The following is a 13,825-nucleotide window of genomic DNA, read 5'->3' as shown; positions in this document are numbered from 1 at the left end:
ACACCACAAGAGAAAGCATAGATTTTATGGTGGTTCATAGAAATGAAATCGATAGTGCAAGCACAGAGAAATTTCAGAAGAATTTACCAAAAAGATCCTCCATCCAAAAACAGCATCTTGCGGTGGAAAAAGAATTTTCTAGAAATTGGAAGTATCGAAGATAAGAAACGTTCCAGACGTCCTTGCACAAGTGATTTTGATGTTGAGCGTGTCAGAGAGACATTTTTACACAATCCTAGAATATCTGTGAGATCAGCGGCAACAGAATTGGATATGCCAATTTCGACGGTGTACAAGGTTATTAAGAAAAAATTAAGACAGCATGCATACAAAGTTCAAATTGTTCAAGTTTTGGAACCGAACGATAGGCCTAGGAGGATGGCCTTTGCAACAGATATGCTAAGGAGGACAGAAGATGCTGCTGATTTTCTGAAGAGCATAATGTTCTCCGATGAAGCATCCTTTCATGTTTCTGGCATTGTTAATCGCCATAATGTGCGCAAATGGCTCTGTGGATGCCGACATGCTTGTCGCTACCTGGCGTGAATCTGACTATCGACTTGATATTCTCCGTGCGACGAAAGGGGCACACGTGGAAGTTCATTGACAAGGGTCATGAAACTTTTTGAGTCTATTTAACCATTCATGTTATTAATTTTAATCTATCTTTATTATTTTATGAGTTATTAAACATCAAAATGGGTCCGGGACTTTATAAACACCCTGTATATTACACATCCTTACATAGAGCACTTCAGCCAAAACTTTCTTTCATAAATAGCCTTCAATTCATCTCCACTTCCTTCCGGCTTCGGGCCGAGGGGAATGGGCAGTGAAAAATCCACAATCGTTATAGATATTCTTTACCTAATAGGGTACTTACTGAACACGACAGCCTCCTCTAATACCGGCCACCCATAGAAAGTAAAATTTTCATTGATTTGCCTTTCTTCAATAATTTTTTGAATGACAGAAATTATAATCGTCAATTTTTTTAATATGTTATTTCAAATTTAAAGACATGTAAAAGTTACAAACAATGTTAAATTACGAAATAGAGTTAAACATTTTTTATAGCAGTGAATTAAAAAAGAGTATTTTTTAAAAAAATGTTTAAAGCCCAGACACTTTTTTTGTATGTTCGGATTTATTTCTGTTTTTAAATAATTTTTATAATAAATTTAAATGAATGAATGAAAGTTTTTATTTGAAATAAAGTAAACCAAGATACTTAAAAGAAGTAATATATTAATTAAATTCATCTCTCCATTTTTGCACTTTCTGTAAAAGCCTACCAAAATAAAATTTTAACAAAACGATATTAAAAAAAAAAAAAATGGCTTTCAAAACTTATACAATTTCGCATAATAAAATTATTTTCAATAAAAAAATCCGAAACGTTTCTTTTTCAAAATGCTTTTAATGATTTTAATATGAAAATTCAATTACATCTTTAATTCCAAAATATAACATTTTACTCAAGGTACAATATCAATAAATGTTAAGCTAAAACTAATTCAAACGACCTGGCAGCAGAATTGGCTACAGAAGACGCCGTTGCAGGATTCACTCCTCGAATCTGCGTGTTGCTCAAAAGTTGAAGCAGACCAACAATGCTTTCTAATAAAACTTCAATTTTAGCATCACTTGAAGACATGCCGGAGCTTCTAAGATTTGAGAAACTTGATTGAAGACTACGGGCAAGAGCATTGGCATCAACTCCATTGGGGCCAATTGAATTCGTTAGAGATGATGTTAGTTGATTCATTCTAGAAGCAGCAGAACCAGATCTTAATCCAATTGGTGAATTAAGAGCACCTGTGAGGGCTGCTCCAGCCGATTGTCCAGCTCCAAAAGCAAGTCGAGATGCCGACCCACTAGATTGACCAAAAACACCTTGGCTTTCAGTAGATGCGGAAAACGCAGACGTTTGACCGACACTTCTTTGTCCTGACACGGATCCGGATGACGCTGCAGTTGTTCGACTAAAACCATCTTGTTCTTGAGCTGATCCTCTAAAGCCTGACGATTGACCGAAAGAGGATTGCCTTGAAACGGATCCGGACTGTGCTCCTGTGTAGCTGGTTTCAGCACCGCTGGTAGTAGAAGCTGCTCTCTGAGAGTAACTGTTGGACGAAGAGCTGGAAGAGAGGAAGCGAGTGCTGGAACTAATGTCATTTTCTACACTGCTGGTGTCTACATTGATGCCAAGGCCTTCTCCCGCACGTGATACTCCTTGCAAAACTGCTGACAGGACTCGGGATCCCAAAGTGTCAAAGTTGCTTTCATTGAGGACTCCAGCATTGAACAACGCACTAGAGAATGCTCGAGCGTAAGCAGAAGTGTCAGAACCCGCTGGCACTTGATAGATGGCTTGTGACGCTAATCTGGAGAGGTTATTTCCGTCGACGCCGATAGTGCGGGCCAACGATTCAGCGGCTCTCTGTGCCACGTTGGAGGCAATCTGTTGGGATACACCTCTTCTGAGAACAGCTCTCATTGTTGACGAATTGGCAAGTGCGTTGGCTACTCTGTTGACAAGGCCGGATGACGCTCCCGCTGTTCGACTGAAACCGCCTTGTTCGCCAGCTGATCCGCTAAAGCCTGACGCTTGACCGAAAGAGGATTGCCTTGAAACGGATCCTGACTGTGCTCCTGTGTAGCCTGTAGATCCACTGGAGCCTGAAGATTCCGTTTGACCGAAAGAGGATTGCCTTGAAACGGATCCGGACTGTGCTCCTGTGTAGCTGGTTTCAGCACCGCTGGTAGTAGAAGCTGCACTCTGAGAGTAACTGTTGGACGAAGAGATGGAAGAGAGGAAGCGAGTGCTGGAACTAATGTCATTTTCTACACTGCTGGTGTCTACATTGATGCCAAGGCCTTCTCCCGCACGTGATACTCCTTGCAAAACTGCTGACAGGACTCGGGATCCCAAAGTGTCAAAGTTGCTGTCATTGAGGACTCCAGCATTGAACAACGCACTAGAGAATGCTCGAGCGTAAGCAGAAGTGTCAGAACCCGCGGGCACTTGATAGATGGCTTGTGACGCTAATCTGGAGAGGTTATTTCCGTCGACGCCGATAGTGCGGGCCAACGATTCAGCGGCTCTCTGTGCCACGTTGGAGGCAATCTGTTGGGATACACCTCTTCTGAGAACAGCTCTCATTGTTGACGAATTGGCAAGTGCGTTGGCTACTCTGTTGACAAGGCCGGATGACGCTCCCGCTGTTCGACTGAAACCGCCTTGTTCGCCAGCTGATCCGCTAAAGCCTGACGCTTGACCGAAAGAGGATTGCCTTGAAACGGATCCTGACTGTGCTCCTGTGTAGCCTGTAGATCCACTGGAGCCTGAAGATTCCGTTTGACCGAAAGAGGATTGCCTTGAAACGGATCCGGACTGTGCTCCTGTGTAGCTGGTTTCAGCACCGCTGGTAGTAGAAGCTGCTCTCTGAGAGTAACTGTTGGACGAAGAGCTGGAAGAGAGGAAGCGAGTGCTGGAACTAATGTCATTTTCTACACTGCTGGTGTCTACATTGATGCCAAGGCCTTCTCCCGCACGTGATACTCCTTGCAAAACTGCTGACAGGACTCGGGATCCCAAAGTGTCAAAGTTGCTGTCATTGAGGACTCCAGCATTGAACAACGCACTAGAGAATGCTCGAGCGTAAGCAGAAGTGTCAGAACCCGCGGGCACTTGATAGATGGCTTGTGACGCTAATCTGGAGAGGTTATTTCCGTCGACGCCGATAGTGCGGGCCAACGATTCAGCGGCTCTCTGTGCCACGTTGGAGGCAATCTGCTGGGATACACCTCTTCTTAGAACAGCTCTCATTGTTGACGAATTGGCAAGTGCGTTGGCTACTCTGTTTACAAGGCCGGATGACGCTCCCGCTGTTCGACTGAAACCGCCTTGTTCCCCAGCTGATCCGCTAAAGCCTGACGCTTGACCGAAAGAGGATTGCCTTGAAACGGATCCTGACTGTGCTCCTGTGTAGCCTGTAGATCCACTGGAGCCTGAAGATTCCGTTTGACCGAAAGAGGATTGCCTTGAAACGGATCCGGACTTTGCTCCTGTGTAGCTGGTTTCAGCACCGCTGGTAGTAGAAGCTGCTCTCTGAGAGTAACTGTTGGACGAAGAGCTGGAAGAGAGGAAGCGAGTGCTGGAACTAATGTCATTTTCTACACTGCTGGTGTCTACATTGATGCCAAGGCCTTCTCCCGCACGTGATACTCCTTGCAAAACTGCTGACAGGACTCGGGATCCCAAAGTGTCAAAGTTGCTGTCATTGAGGACTCCAGCATTGAACAACGCACTAGAGAATGCTCGAGCGTAAGCAGAAGTGTCAGAACCCGCGGGCACTTGATAGATGGCTTGTGACGCTAATCTGGAGAGGTTATTTCCGTCGACGCCGATAGTGCGGGCCAACGATTCAGCGGCTCTCTGTGCCACGTTGGAGGCAATCTGCTGGGATACACCTCTTCTGAGAACAGCTCTCATTGTTGACGAATTGGAAAGTGCGTTGGCTACTCTGTTGACAAGGCCGGATGACGCTCCCGCTGTTCGACTGAAACCGCCTTGTTCGCCAGCTGATCCGCTAAAGCCTGACGCTTGACCGAAAAAAGATTGCCTTGAAACGGATCCTGACTGTGCTCCTGTGTAGCCTGTAGATCCACTGGAGCCTGAAGATTCCGTTTGACCGAAAGAGGATTGCCTTGAAACGGATCCGGACTGTGCTCCTGTGTAGCTGGTTTCAGCACCGCTGGTAGTAGAAGCTGCACTCTGAGAGTAACTGTTGGACGAAGAGCTGGAAGAGAGGAAGCGAGTGCTGGAACTAATGTCATTTTCTACACTGCTGGTGTCTACATTGATGCCAAGGCCTTCTCCCGCACGTGATACTCCTTGCAAAACTGCTGACAGGACTCGGGATCCCAAAGTGTCAAAGTTGCTGTCATTGAGGACTCCAGCATTGAACAACGCACTAGAGAATGCTCGAGCGTAAGCAGAAGTGTCAGAACCCGCGGGCACTTGATAGATGGCTTGTGACGCTAATCTGGAGAGGTTATTTCCTTCGACGCCGATAGTGCGGGCCAACGATTCAGCGGCTCTCTGTGCCACGTTGGAGGCAATCTGTTGGGATACACCTCTTCTAAGAACAGCTCTCATTGTTGACGAATTGGCAAGTGCGTTGGCTACTCTGTTTACAAGGCCGGATGACGCTCCCGCTGTTCGACTGAAACCGCCTTGTTCGCCAGCTGATCCGCTAAAGCCTGACGCTTGACCGAAAGAGGATTGCCTTGAAACGGATCCTGACTGTGCTCCTGTGTAGCGTGTAGATCCACTGGAGCCTGAAGATTCCGTTTGACCGAAAGAGGATTGCCTTGAAACGGATCCGGACTGTGCTCCTGTGTAGCTGGTTTCAGCACCGCTGGTAGTAGAAGCTGCTCTCTGAGAGTAACTGTTGGACGAAGAGCTGGAAGAGAGGAAGCGAGTGCTGGAACTAATGTCATTTTCTACACTGCTGGTGTCTACATTGATGCCAAGGCCTTCTCCCGCACGTGATACTCCTTGCAAAACTGCTGACAGGACTCGGGATCCCAAAGTGTCAAAGTTGCTGTCATTGAGGACTCCAGCATTGAACAACGCACTAGAGAATGCTCGAGCGTAAGCAGAAGTGTCAGAACCCGCGGGCACTTGATAGATGGCTTGTGACGCTAATCTGGAGAGGTTATTTCCGTCGACGCCGATAGTGCGGGCCAACGATTCAGCGGCTCTCTGTGCCACGTTGGAGGCAATCTGTTGGGATACACCTCTTCTGAGAACAGCTCTCATTGTTGACGAATTGGCAAGTGCGTTGGCTACTCTGTTGACAAGGCCGGATGACGCTCCCGCTGTTCGACTGAAACCGCCTTGTTCGCCAGCTGATCCGCTAAAGCCTGACGCTTGACCGAAAGAGGATTGCCTTAAAACGGATCCTGACTGTGCTCCTGTGTAGCCTGTAGATCCACTGGAGCCTGAAGATTCCGTTTGACCGAAAGAGGATTGCCTTGAAACTGATCCGGACTGTGCTCCTGTGTAGCTGGTTTCAGCACCGCTGGTAGTAGAAGCTGCTCTCTGAGAGTAACTGTTGGACGAAGAGCTGGAAGAGAGGAAGCGAGTGCTGGAACTAATGTCATTTTCTACACTGCTGGTGTCTACATTGATGCCAAGGCCTTCTCCCGCACGTGATACTCCTTGCAAAACTGCTGACAGGACTCGGGATCCCAAAGTGTCAAAGTTGCTTTCATTGAGGACTCCAGCATTGAACAACGCACTAGAGAATGCTCGAGCGTAAGCAGAAGTGTCAGAACCCGCGGGCACTTGATAGATGGCTTGTGACGCTAATCTGGAGAGGTTATTTCCGTCGACGCCGATAGTGCGGGTCAACGATTCAGCGGCTCTCTGTGCCACGTTGGAGGCAATCTGTTGGGATACACCTCTTCTGAGAACAGCTCTCATTGTTGACGAATTGGCAAGTGCGTTGGCTACTCTGTTGACAAGGCCGGATGACGCTCCCGCTGTTCGACTGAAACCGCCTTGTTCGCCAGCTGATCCGCTAAAGCCTGACGCTTGACCGAAAGAGGATTGCCTTGAAACGGATCCTGACTGTGCTCCTGTGTAGCGTGTAGATCCACTGGAGCCTGAAGATTCCGTTTGACCGAAAGAGGATTGCCTTGAAACGGATCCGGACTGTGCTCCTGTGTAGCTGGTTTCAGCACCGCTGGTAGTAGAAGCTGCTCTCTGAGAGTAACTGTTGGACGAAGAGCTGGAAGAGAGGAAGCGAGTGCTGGAACTAATGTCATTTTCTACACTGCTGGTGTCTACATTGATGCCAAGGCCTTCTCCCGCACGTGATACTCCTTGCAAAACTGCTGACAGGACTCGGGATCCCAAAGTGTCAAAGTTGCTGTCATTGAGGACTCCAGCATTGAACAACGCACTAGAGAATGCTCGAGCGTAAGCAGAAGTGTCAGAACCCGCGGGCACTTGATAGATGGCTTGTGACGCTAATCTGGAGAGGTTATTTCCGTCGACGCCGATAGTGCGGGCCAACGATTCAGCGGCTCTCTGTGCCACGTTGGAGGCAATCTGTTGGGATACACCTCTTCTGAGAACAGCTCTCATTGTTGACGAATTGGCAAGTGCGTTGGCTACTCTGTTGACAAGGCCGGATGACGCTCCCGCTGTTCGACTGAAACCGCCTTGTTCGCCAGCTGATCCGCTAAAGCCTGACGCTTGACCGAAAGAGGATTGCCTTGAAACGGATCCTGACTGTGCTCCTGTGTAGCCTGTAGATCCACTGGAGCCTGAAGATTCCGTTTGACCGAAAGAGGATTGCCTTGAAACTGATCCGGACTGTGCTCCTGTGTAGCTGGTTTCAGCACCGCTGGTAGTAGAAGCTGCTCTCTGAGAGTAACTGTTGGACGAAGAGCTGGAAGAGAGGAAGCGAGTGCTGGAACTAATGTCATTTTCTACACTGCTGGTGTCTACATTGATGCCAAGGCCTTCTCCCGCACGTGATACTCCTTGCAAAACTGCTGACAGGACTCGGGATCCCAAAGTGTCAAAGTTGCTTTCATTGAGGACTCCAGCATTGAACAACGCACTAGAGAATGCTCGAGCGTAAGCAGAAGTGTCAGAACCCGCGGGCACTTGATAGATGGCTTGTGACGCTAATCTGGAGAGGTTATTTCCGTCGACGCCGATAGTGCGGGTCAACGATTCAGCGGCTCTCTGTGCCACGTTGGAGGCAATCTGTTGGGATACACCTCTTCTGAGAACAGCTCTCATTGTTGACGAATTGGCAAGTGCGTTGGCTACTCTGTTGACAAGGCCGGATGACGCTCCCGCTGTTCGACTGAAACCGCCTTGTTCGCCAGCTGATCCGCTAAAGCCTGACGCTTGACCGAAAGAGGATTGCCTTGAAACGGATCCTGACTGTGCTCCTGTGTAGCCTGTAGATCCACTGGAGCCTGAAGATTCCGTTTGACCGAAAGAGGATTGCCTTGAAACGGATCCGGACTGTGCTCCTGTGTAGCTGGTTTCAGCACCGCTGGTAGTAGAAGCTGCTCTCTGAGAGTAACTGTTGGACGAAGAGCTGGAAGAGAGGAAGCGAGTGCTGGAACTAATGTCATTTTCTACACTGCTGGTGTCTACATTGATGCCAAGGCCTTCTCCCGCACGTGATACTCCTTGCAAAACTGCTGACAGGACTCGTGATCCCAAAGTGTCAAAGTTGCTTTCATTGAGGACTCCAGCATTGAACAACGCACTAGAGAATGCTCGAGCGTAAGCAGAAGTGTCAGAACCCGCGGGCACTTGATAGATGGCTTGTGACGCTAATCTGGAGAGGTTATTTCCGTCGACGCCGATAGTGCGGGTCAACGATTCAGCGGCTCTCTGTGCCACGTTGGAGGCAATCTGTTGGGATACACCTCTTCTGAGAACAGCTCTCATTGTTGACGAATTGGCAAGTGCGTTGGCTACTCTGTTGACAAGGCCGGATGACGCTCCCGCTGTTCGACTGAAACCGCCTTGTTCGCCAGCTGATCCGCTAAAGCCTGACGCTTGACCGAAAGAGGATTGCCTTGAAACGGATCCTGACTGTGCTCCTGTGTAGCCTGTAGATCCACTGGAGCCTGAAGATTCCGTTTGACCGAAAGAGGATTGCCTTGAAACGGATCCGGACTGTGCTCCTGTGTAGCTGGTTTCAGCACCGCTGGTAGTAGAAGCTGCTCTCTGAGAGTAACTGTTGGACGAAGAGCTGGAAGAGAGGAAGCGAGTGCTGGAACTAATGTCATTTTCTACACTGCTGGTGTCTACATTGATGCCAAGGCCTTCTCCCGCACGTGATACTCCTTGCAAAACTGCTGACAGGACTCGTGATCCCAAAGTGTCAAAGTTGCTTTCATTGAGGACTCCAGCATTGAACAACGCACTAGAGAATGCTCGAGCGTAAGCAGAAGTGTCAGAACCCGCGGGCACTTGATAGATGGCTTGTGACGCTAATCTGGAGAGGTTATTTCCGTCGACGCCGATAGTGCGGGTCAACGATTCAGCGGCTCTCTGTGCCACGTTGGAGGCAATCTGTTGGGATACACCTCTTCTGAGAACAGCTCTCATTGTTGACGAATTGGCAAGTGCGTTGGCTACTCTGTTGACAAGGCCGGATGACGCTCCCGCTGTTCGACTGAAACCGCCTTGTTCGCCAGCTGATCCGCTAAAGCCTGACGCTTGACCGAAAGAGGATTGCCTTGAAACGGATCCTGACTGTGCTCCTGTGTAGCCTGTAGATCCACTGGAGCCTGAAGATTCCGTTTGACCGAAAGAGGATTGCCTTGAAACGGATCCGGACTGTGCTCCTGTGTAGCTGGTTTCAGCACCGCTGGTAGTAGAAGCTGCTCTCTGAGAGTAACTGTTGGACGAAGAGCTGGAAGAGAGGAAGCGAGTGCTGGAACTAATGTCATTTTCTACACTGCTGGTGTCTACATTGATGCCAAGGCCTTCTCCCGCACGTGATACTCCTTGCAAAACTGCTGACAGGACTCGGGATCCCAAAGTGTCAAAGTTGCTTTCATTGAGGACTCCAGCATTGAACAACGCACTAGAGAATGCTCGAGCGTAAGCAGAAGTGTCAGAACCCGCGGGCACTTGATAGATGGCTTGTGACGCTAATCTGGAGAGGTTATTTCCGTCGACGCCGATAGTGCGGGCCAACGATTCAGCGGCTCTCTGTGCCACGTTGGAGGCAATCTGTTGGGATACACCTCTTCTGAGAACAGCTCTCATTGTTGACGAATTGGCAAGTGCGTTGGCTACTCTGTTGACAAGGCCGGATGACGCTCCCGCTGTTCGACTGAAACCGCCTTGTTCGCCAGCTGATCCGCTAAAGCCTGACGCTTGACCGAAAGAGGATTGCCTTGAAACGGATCCTGACTGTGCTCCTGTGTAGCCTGTAGATCCACTGGAGCCTGAAGATTCCGTTTGACCGAAAGAGGATTGCCTTGAAACGGATCCGGACTGTGCTCCTGTGTAACCTCTTGATCCTGTGTAGCTAGTATCAGCACCGCTGGTAGCTGAACTTGCTCTCTGAGAGTAAGTGTTGGACGAACCACCTGCTTGACTGGAAGAAATTTGTCCTCCTGTAGAAGTTTGTCCGAAAGTGGTTTGTCCTGTATTTGAAGCAAACTGCTTTTCCCTGTTGTAGGAAGACTCACCTCCCCTGCTGTATTGAGATCTCGCAGCTTGTGAAAATTGAGATCCCGAATTTCTAGTTGAGGCTTGGTAGTTCTGGTCTGTTTTTTGAAACGTTGAGGATGCTGATGAACCGGCTCCATATGAAGCACCTTGATCTGGTATTTCGTTGGTATCGCTGTTTGATTTACTTGCAAACATTCTTATTAAGTCATTTATTTCGTTGATGAATTTCCTATCCACCGTGCCCATGACTGCTTGGAAACATTGTCCCAGTGCACCTGTTAGGGCCTGCGTCTTTACTGCGATGCTGGCCTGGTTGCCTACGTCTTCGGCAACGACTATTTCTGCTAGGGAAGAAGCAACTGCCATATTAATCGCCTTCAACTGCGCTGCAGAGCTTTTACCTTTGGCACTCGCCCCTTTTATTGCAGACATCAGTGTGTCCATAATGGATTCCAAGTCTTCTTTTTCTTGTTGAGGCAAGACATTTGAGCTGGCGATTTTGTTGGTTAGACAGTTCATGATTGATCCTGCTTTGGCTGGATCGGCCCAAGGGCTTCTCGACGTAGCAGATGAAACGCTTTGCGCCGCATCGTACTGAACTGAGAGCAGTAGAACTGCAAGAGCAAGACTAGTTAACCAATTCATGGCTGAATAACTGAGTTGTCCAACCGAATGTACTTCAATCTGGTATTCTATCTCCTTTTATACTAAAGAGATCGTGACAACGCGCAGGTGGAAATATTGCCAGCTCACCTTTGTTTTTTCTAGAGTCCAATTAGCAAAAGTTTCTCTTTGTATCTTTTGAGGATTTTATGACTGTTTTAAATGACAGAAGTCATAAAATGCAGGTAAGGGAATATGATAATCTTGAGCACGCCGTTGCAAAAATAAGTATTCGTTGATTTTTTTTCTGCCTGCTAGAGGGGTAGTATTCTTATTTACTGACTTTGCAGATCATAGATTCGTCTTAGAGAGGAAGGACTCTTTATGGATGCGAAATTTCTGTTGAAACGGGAAATAGGGCATTACTTTCCTGTGTATTTAAACTGTTAAGAAAAAAAAAGATTTAAATTTAATATTTCTGATTGCGAAGTTTATTTTCATTTCTCGTAACGTATACATTTTAAGTAACGTATATAATTCCACTTTTAATCATGGTGGAACGAATATAACTTACTATAGCTTGTATTAAAAATGTCATATGCACTTTTAATTTAACTTTAAATAATAAAACAATGACTAAATTATTTTTGGTTATGAATGATTTTGATCTATCTTAGTAGTTTTATATTATTAAGTGTTAAAATAAATTATATTTTAATATGGATTTTCAGATGTGAAAAAAAATTATATTCCTTTTTTTCGTATTGTTTAGGAGCCGCAAATATCGCCAGTTTTCATGAAAAATCTAGAACAGTTCCATATACATATATTTACATTTAATAAGTTTTTTATCAAAATAGTGCCAAGTTTTAGTTCAAAAAATTTTACTGAAGAATATCGTTTACAGTTTTTCTAGACATCTTTTTCAAATAATAATCTAGATTCCATTTTTAAAACTGTTCCTCATCAATAATATTTTTAAATTTTCTTGACATCCATTTTTTGTAGCCCTTCGTGACCTTTAAGATTACGGAGGAAAAAGATAATTTTTCATTTTCCATACAAAATAAGCATTCTACTGGTGTGTTCTAGAAATTATAGCTTTTTTTGAGGGGATTTTTTTCGTTTATAGATATATTTAAGTGTTCGAGAATGATATTTTGAGCATTTATAGGCCGCAATGTCCCTAGTCATAAATATTTGGCTTCAGTTATGGAGGGTACCAAGTTCGAGACACCATTTTAATTGAAGTTCCGCCGTGTATGAGTGCCTGGTTGACGAGAACTAAATTTGACATTTTCTCATTGTTTGATGAATGAAGTTTTATAAAAGGGTGTGTCAGCTCATATGCCGTCCCCGTCTTCTGACTGTGGCAGAGAATTGATATTTATCTCTAGAAACGCCTTTTGTTAATTCTAATTGGATATCACTCCAATTATATAACCAAATTCTAGTTCGGATTAATTGGCATATGGCTATATTTATAGAACTAACTATAGCAAAAACATTGCTTACTAAATTTCATTAATTTAATTAATTGCTATTTTTTAATTGTTCCATTTACCTGTATGCGAATGTAGGAAGGACAGGTGGTCAACCGTTTGATGAATGTGGTTAAAAATTTGATTGGAAACTATATTCTATATTCTTAATCTGTGTGGCAAATTTCGCCTATCAAGATCTTTGCATTTTGTAGTTATCTGATTGATTTCTAGTACATAAAACAAATAAACTTAGAATCTCTCTGAATATATTTGTTCCAAATTGAATTGAAATCTATAAATTTGGTGCTAATTTCTTATACCAAATTACAACTACTTTTTGATTTACCGTATTCACACGGATAGATGGCTAATTCCGAAAATTAGGTGTATCTAGTTTCGGGTAAGTCTGAAATGTCCATATTCATCAAAAATGATTATGCGGATTTTGATGATTACAATATTTTTATTTTTCAAATACGAGGAAATAAAAAAGACATCCTTGTCTTTGCTCCCAGAAATTGAAGGATTCTCTTTTGTGTTATTGAAATATTAATCGTTTAAAAATCATGCTCTCTTCGTTCAATACATTTGTGCTTGGAAATGTAACTGTAAAGGCCACCTATTAAATTTCATTTAATTTTTATTCGAGGAAGTGTAAATGGTTGATTTCTGGAAAAATTCCTATTTGTTTTAAGACTGCGTAATCCGATGCACTTATCTCTTTTAAGCAGTACCTACTTTAAATCGATATTTTGAAGACTGGGATTATCTTAGAGGAAACATTATTGAACGAATCCATGCCGCTGTTTTGCTTAAGAATTGGCTTTCCACTTCCAGTTTGGATTGCATTGCTCGTTTTGGTATATTTTTCGCAAAATTTATGTGTAATATGAATTTTGTATGTTGTACGGAATATGTTTTGAAGTTTTAATTATAATTTGTATTAAATAAAAATGCAGCAGAATTTTATTCGTTTTTACGCGATAACGGACATAAAGGAAGGATAAACGGACATTTTAGGCGAAAACGGACATATTTATATCTAAACTATTCAGCTGAAATTAATTATAGCTATTTTCTCCGACGAACTAGTTTATTCTCATGGTCGACTAATAACAAATATAATACTAAACATAATTTAATCTAAATATTATCATTATTTTTTAAAAATATATGATGCATTTATTTTACGCTGCTTGGTTGATTTAATTTTTCGTTAGTTTAAAATATTTAGACAAGTCTGAAACACTAAACTTTTTGAAAAGACATGATGCTTAAATGAGTTCAGCTTTCTAAAACCGCATTCTAGTAATAACTATACGTTTATTAAAGTCATGGTTTTATTTCTATACAGTCCCCTCTTGATGGATAAAAAATTTGCATTTGGAAGCAATTAATTTTTTTTAACTTCACGCAGCATAGAGTTTTGTAGTTTTTATGTTGGTACCATTTACTTCTAACATCATGTTTTTCCTGAATATTGAAGCTGAGTAAATCCCCA

At 44.5% G+C, this 13,825-nt stretch overlaps 1 protein-coding gene across 1 annotated transcript; it reads right to left on the bottom strand.

The window, feature by feature from the left end:
- Positions 1 to 1,400: 1,400 nt before the first annotated feature.
- On the bottom strand, positions 1,401 to 10,902 carry LOC129957078 (filaggrin-2-like). Its single transcript, XM_056069216.1, has one exon. It carries the CDS (start codon positions 10,880 to 10,882, stop codon positions 1,502 to 1,504), a length of 9,381 nt encoding a protein of 3,126 aa, XP_055925191.1. The 5' UTR covers positions 10,883 to 10,902; the 3' UTR covers positions 1,401 to 1,501.
- Positions 10,903 to 13,825: the final 2,923 nt, after the last annotated feature.

Source organism: Argiope bruennichi, chromosome 11 (genome assembly GCF_947563725.1).
Source record: "Argiope bruennichi chromosome 11, qqArgBrue1.1, whole genome shotgun sequence".
In the NCBI taxonomy this organism is placed as follows: domain Eukaryota; kingdom Metazoa; phylum Arthropoda; class Arachnida; order Araneae; family Araneidae; genus Argiope; species Argiope bruennichi.
Note: the sequence above shows the minus strand (reverse complement) of the source record. Positions and strands in the feature narration are given on the sequence as shown.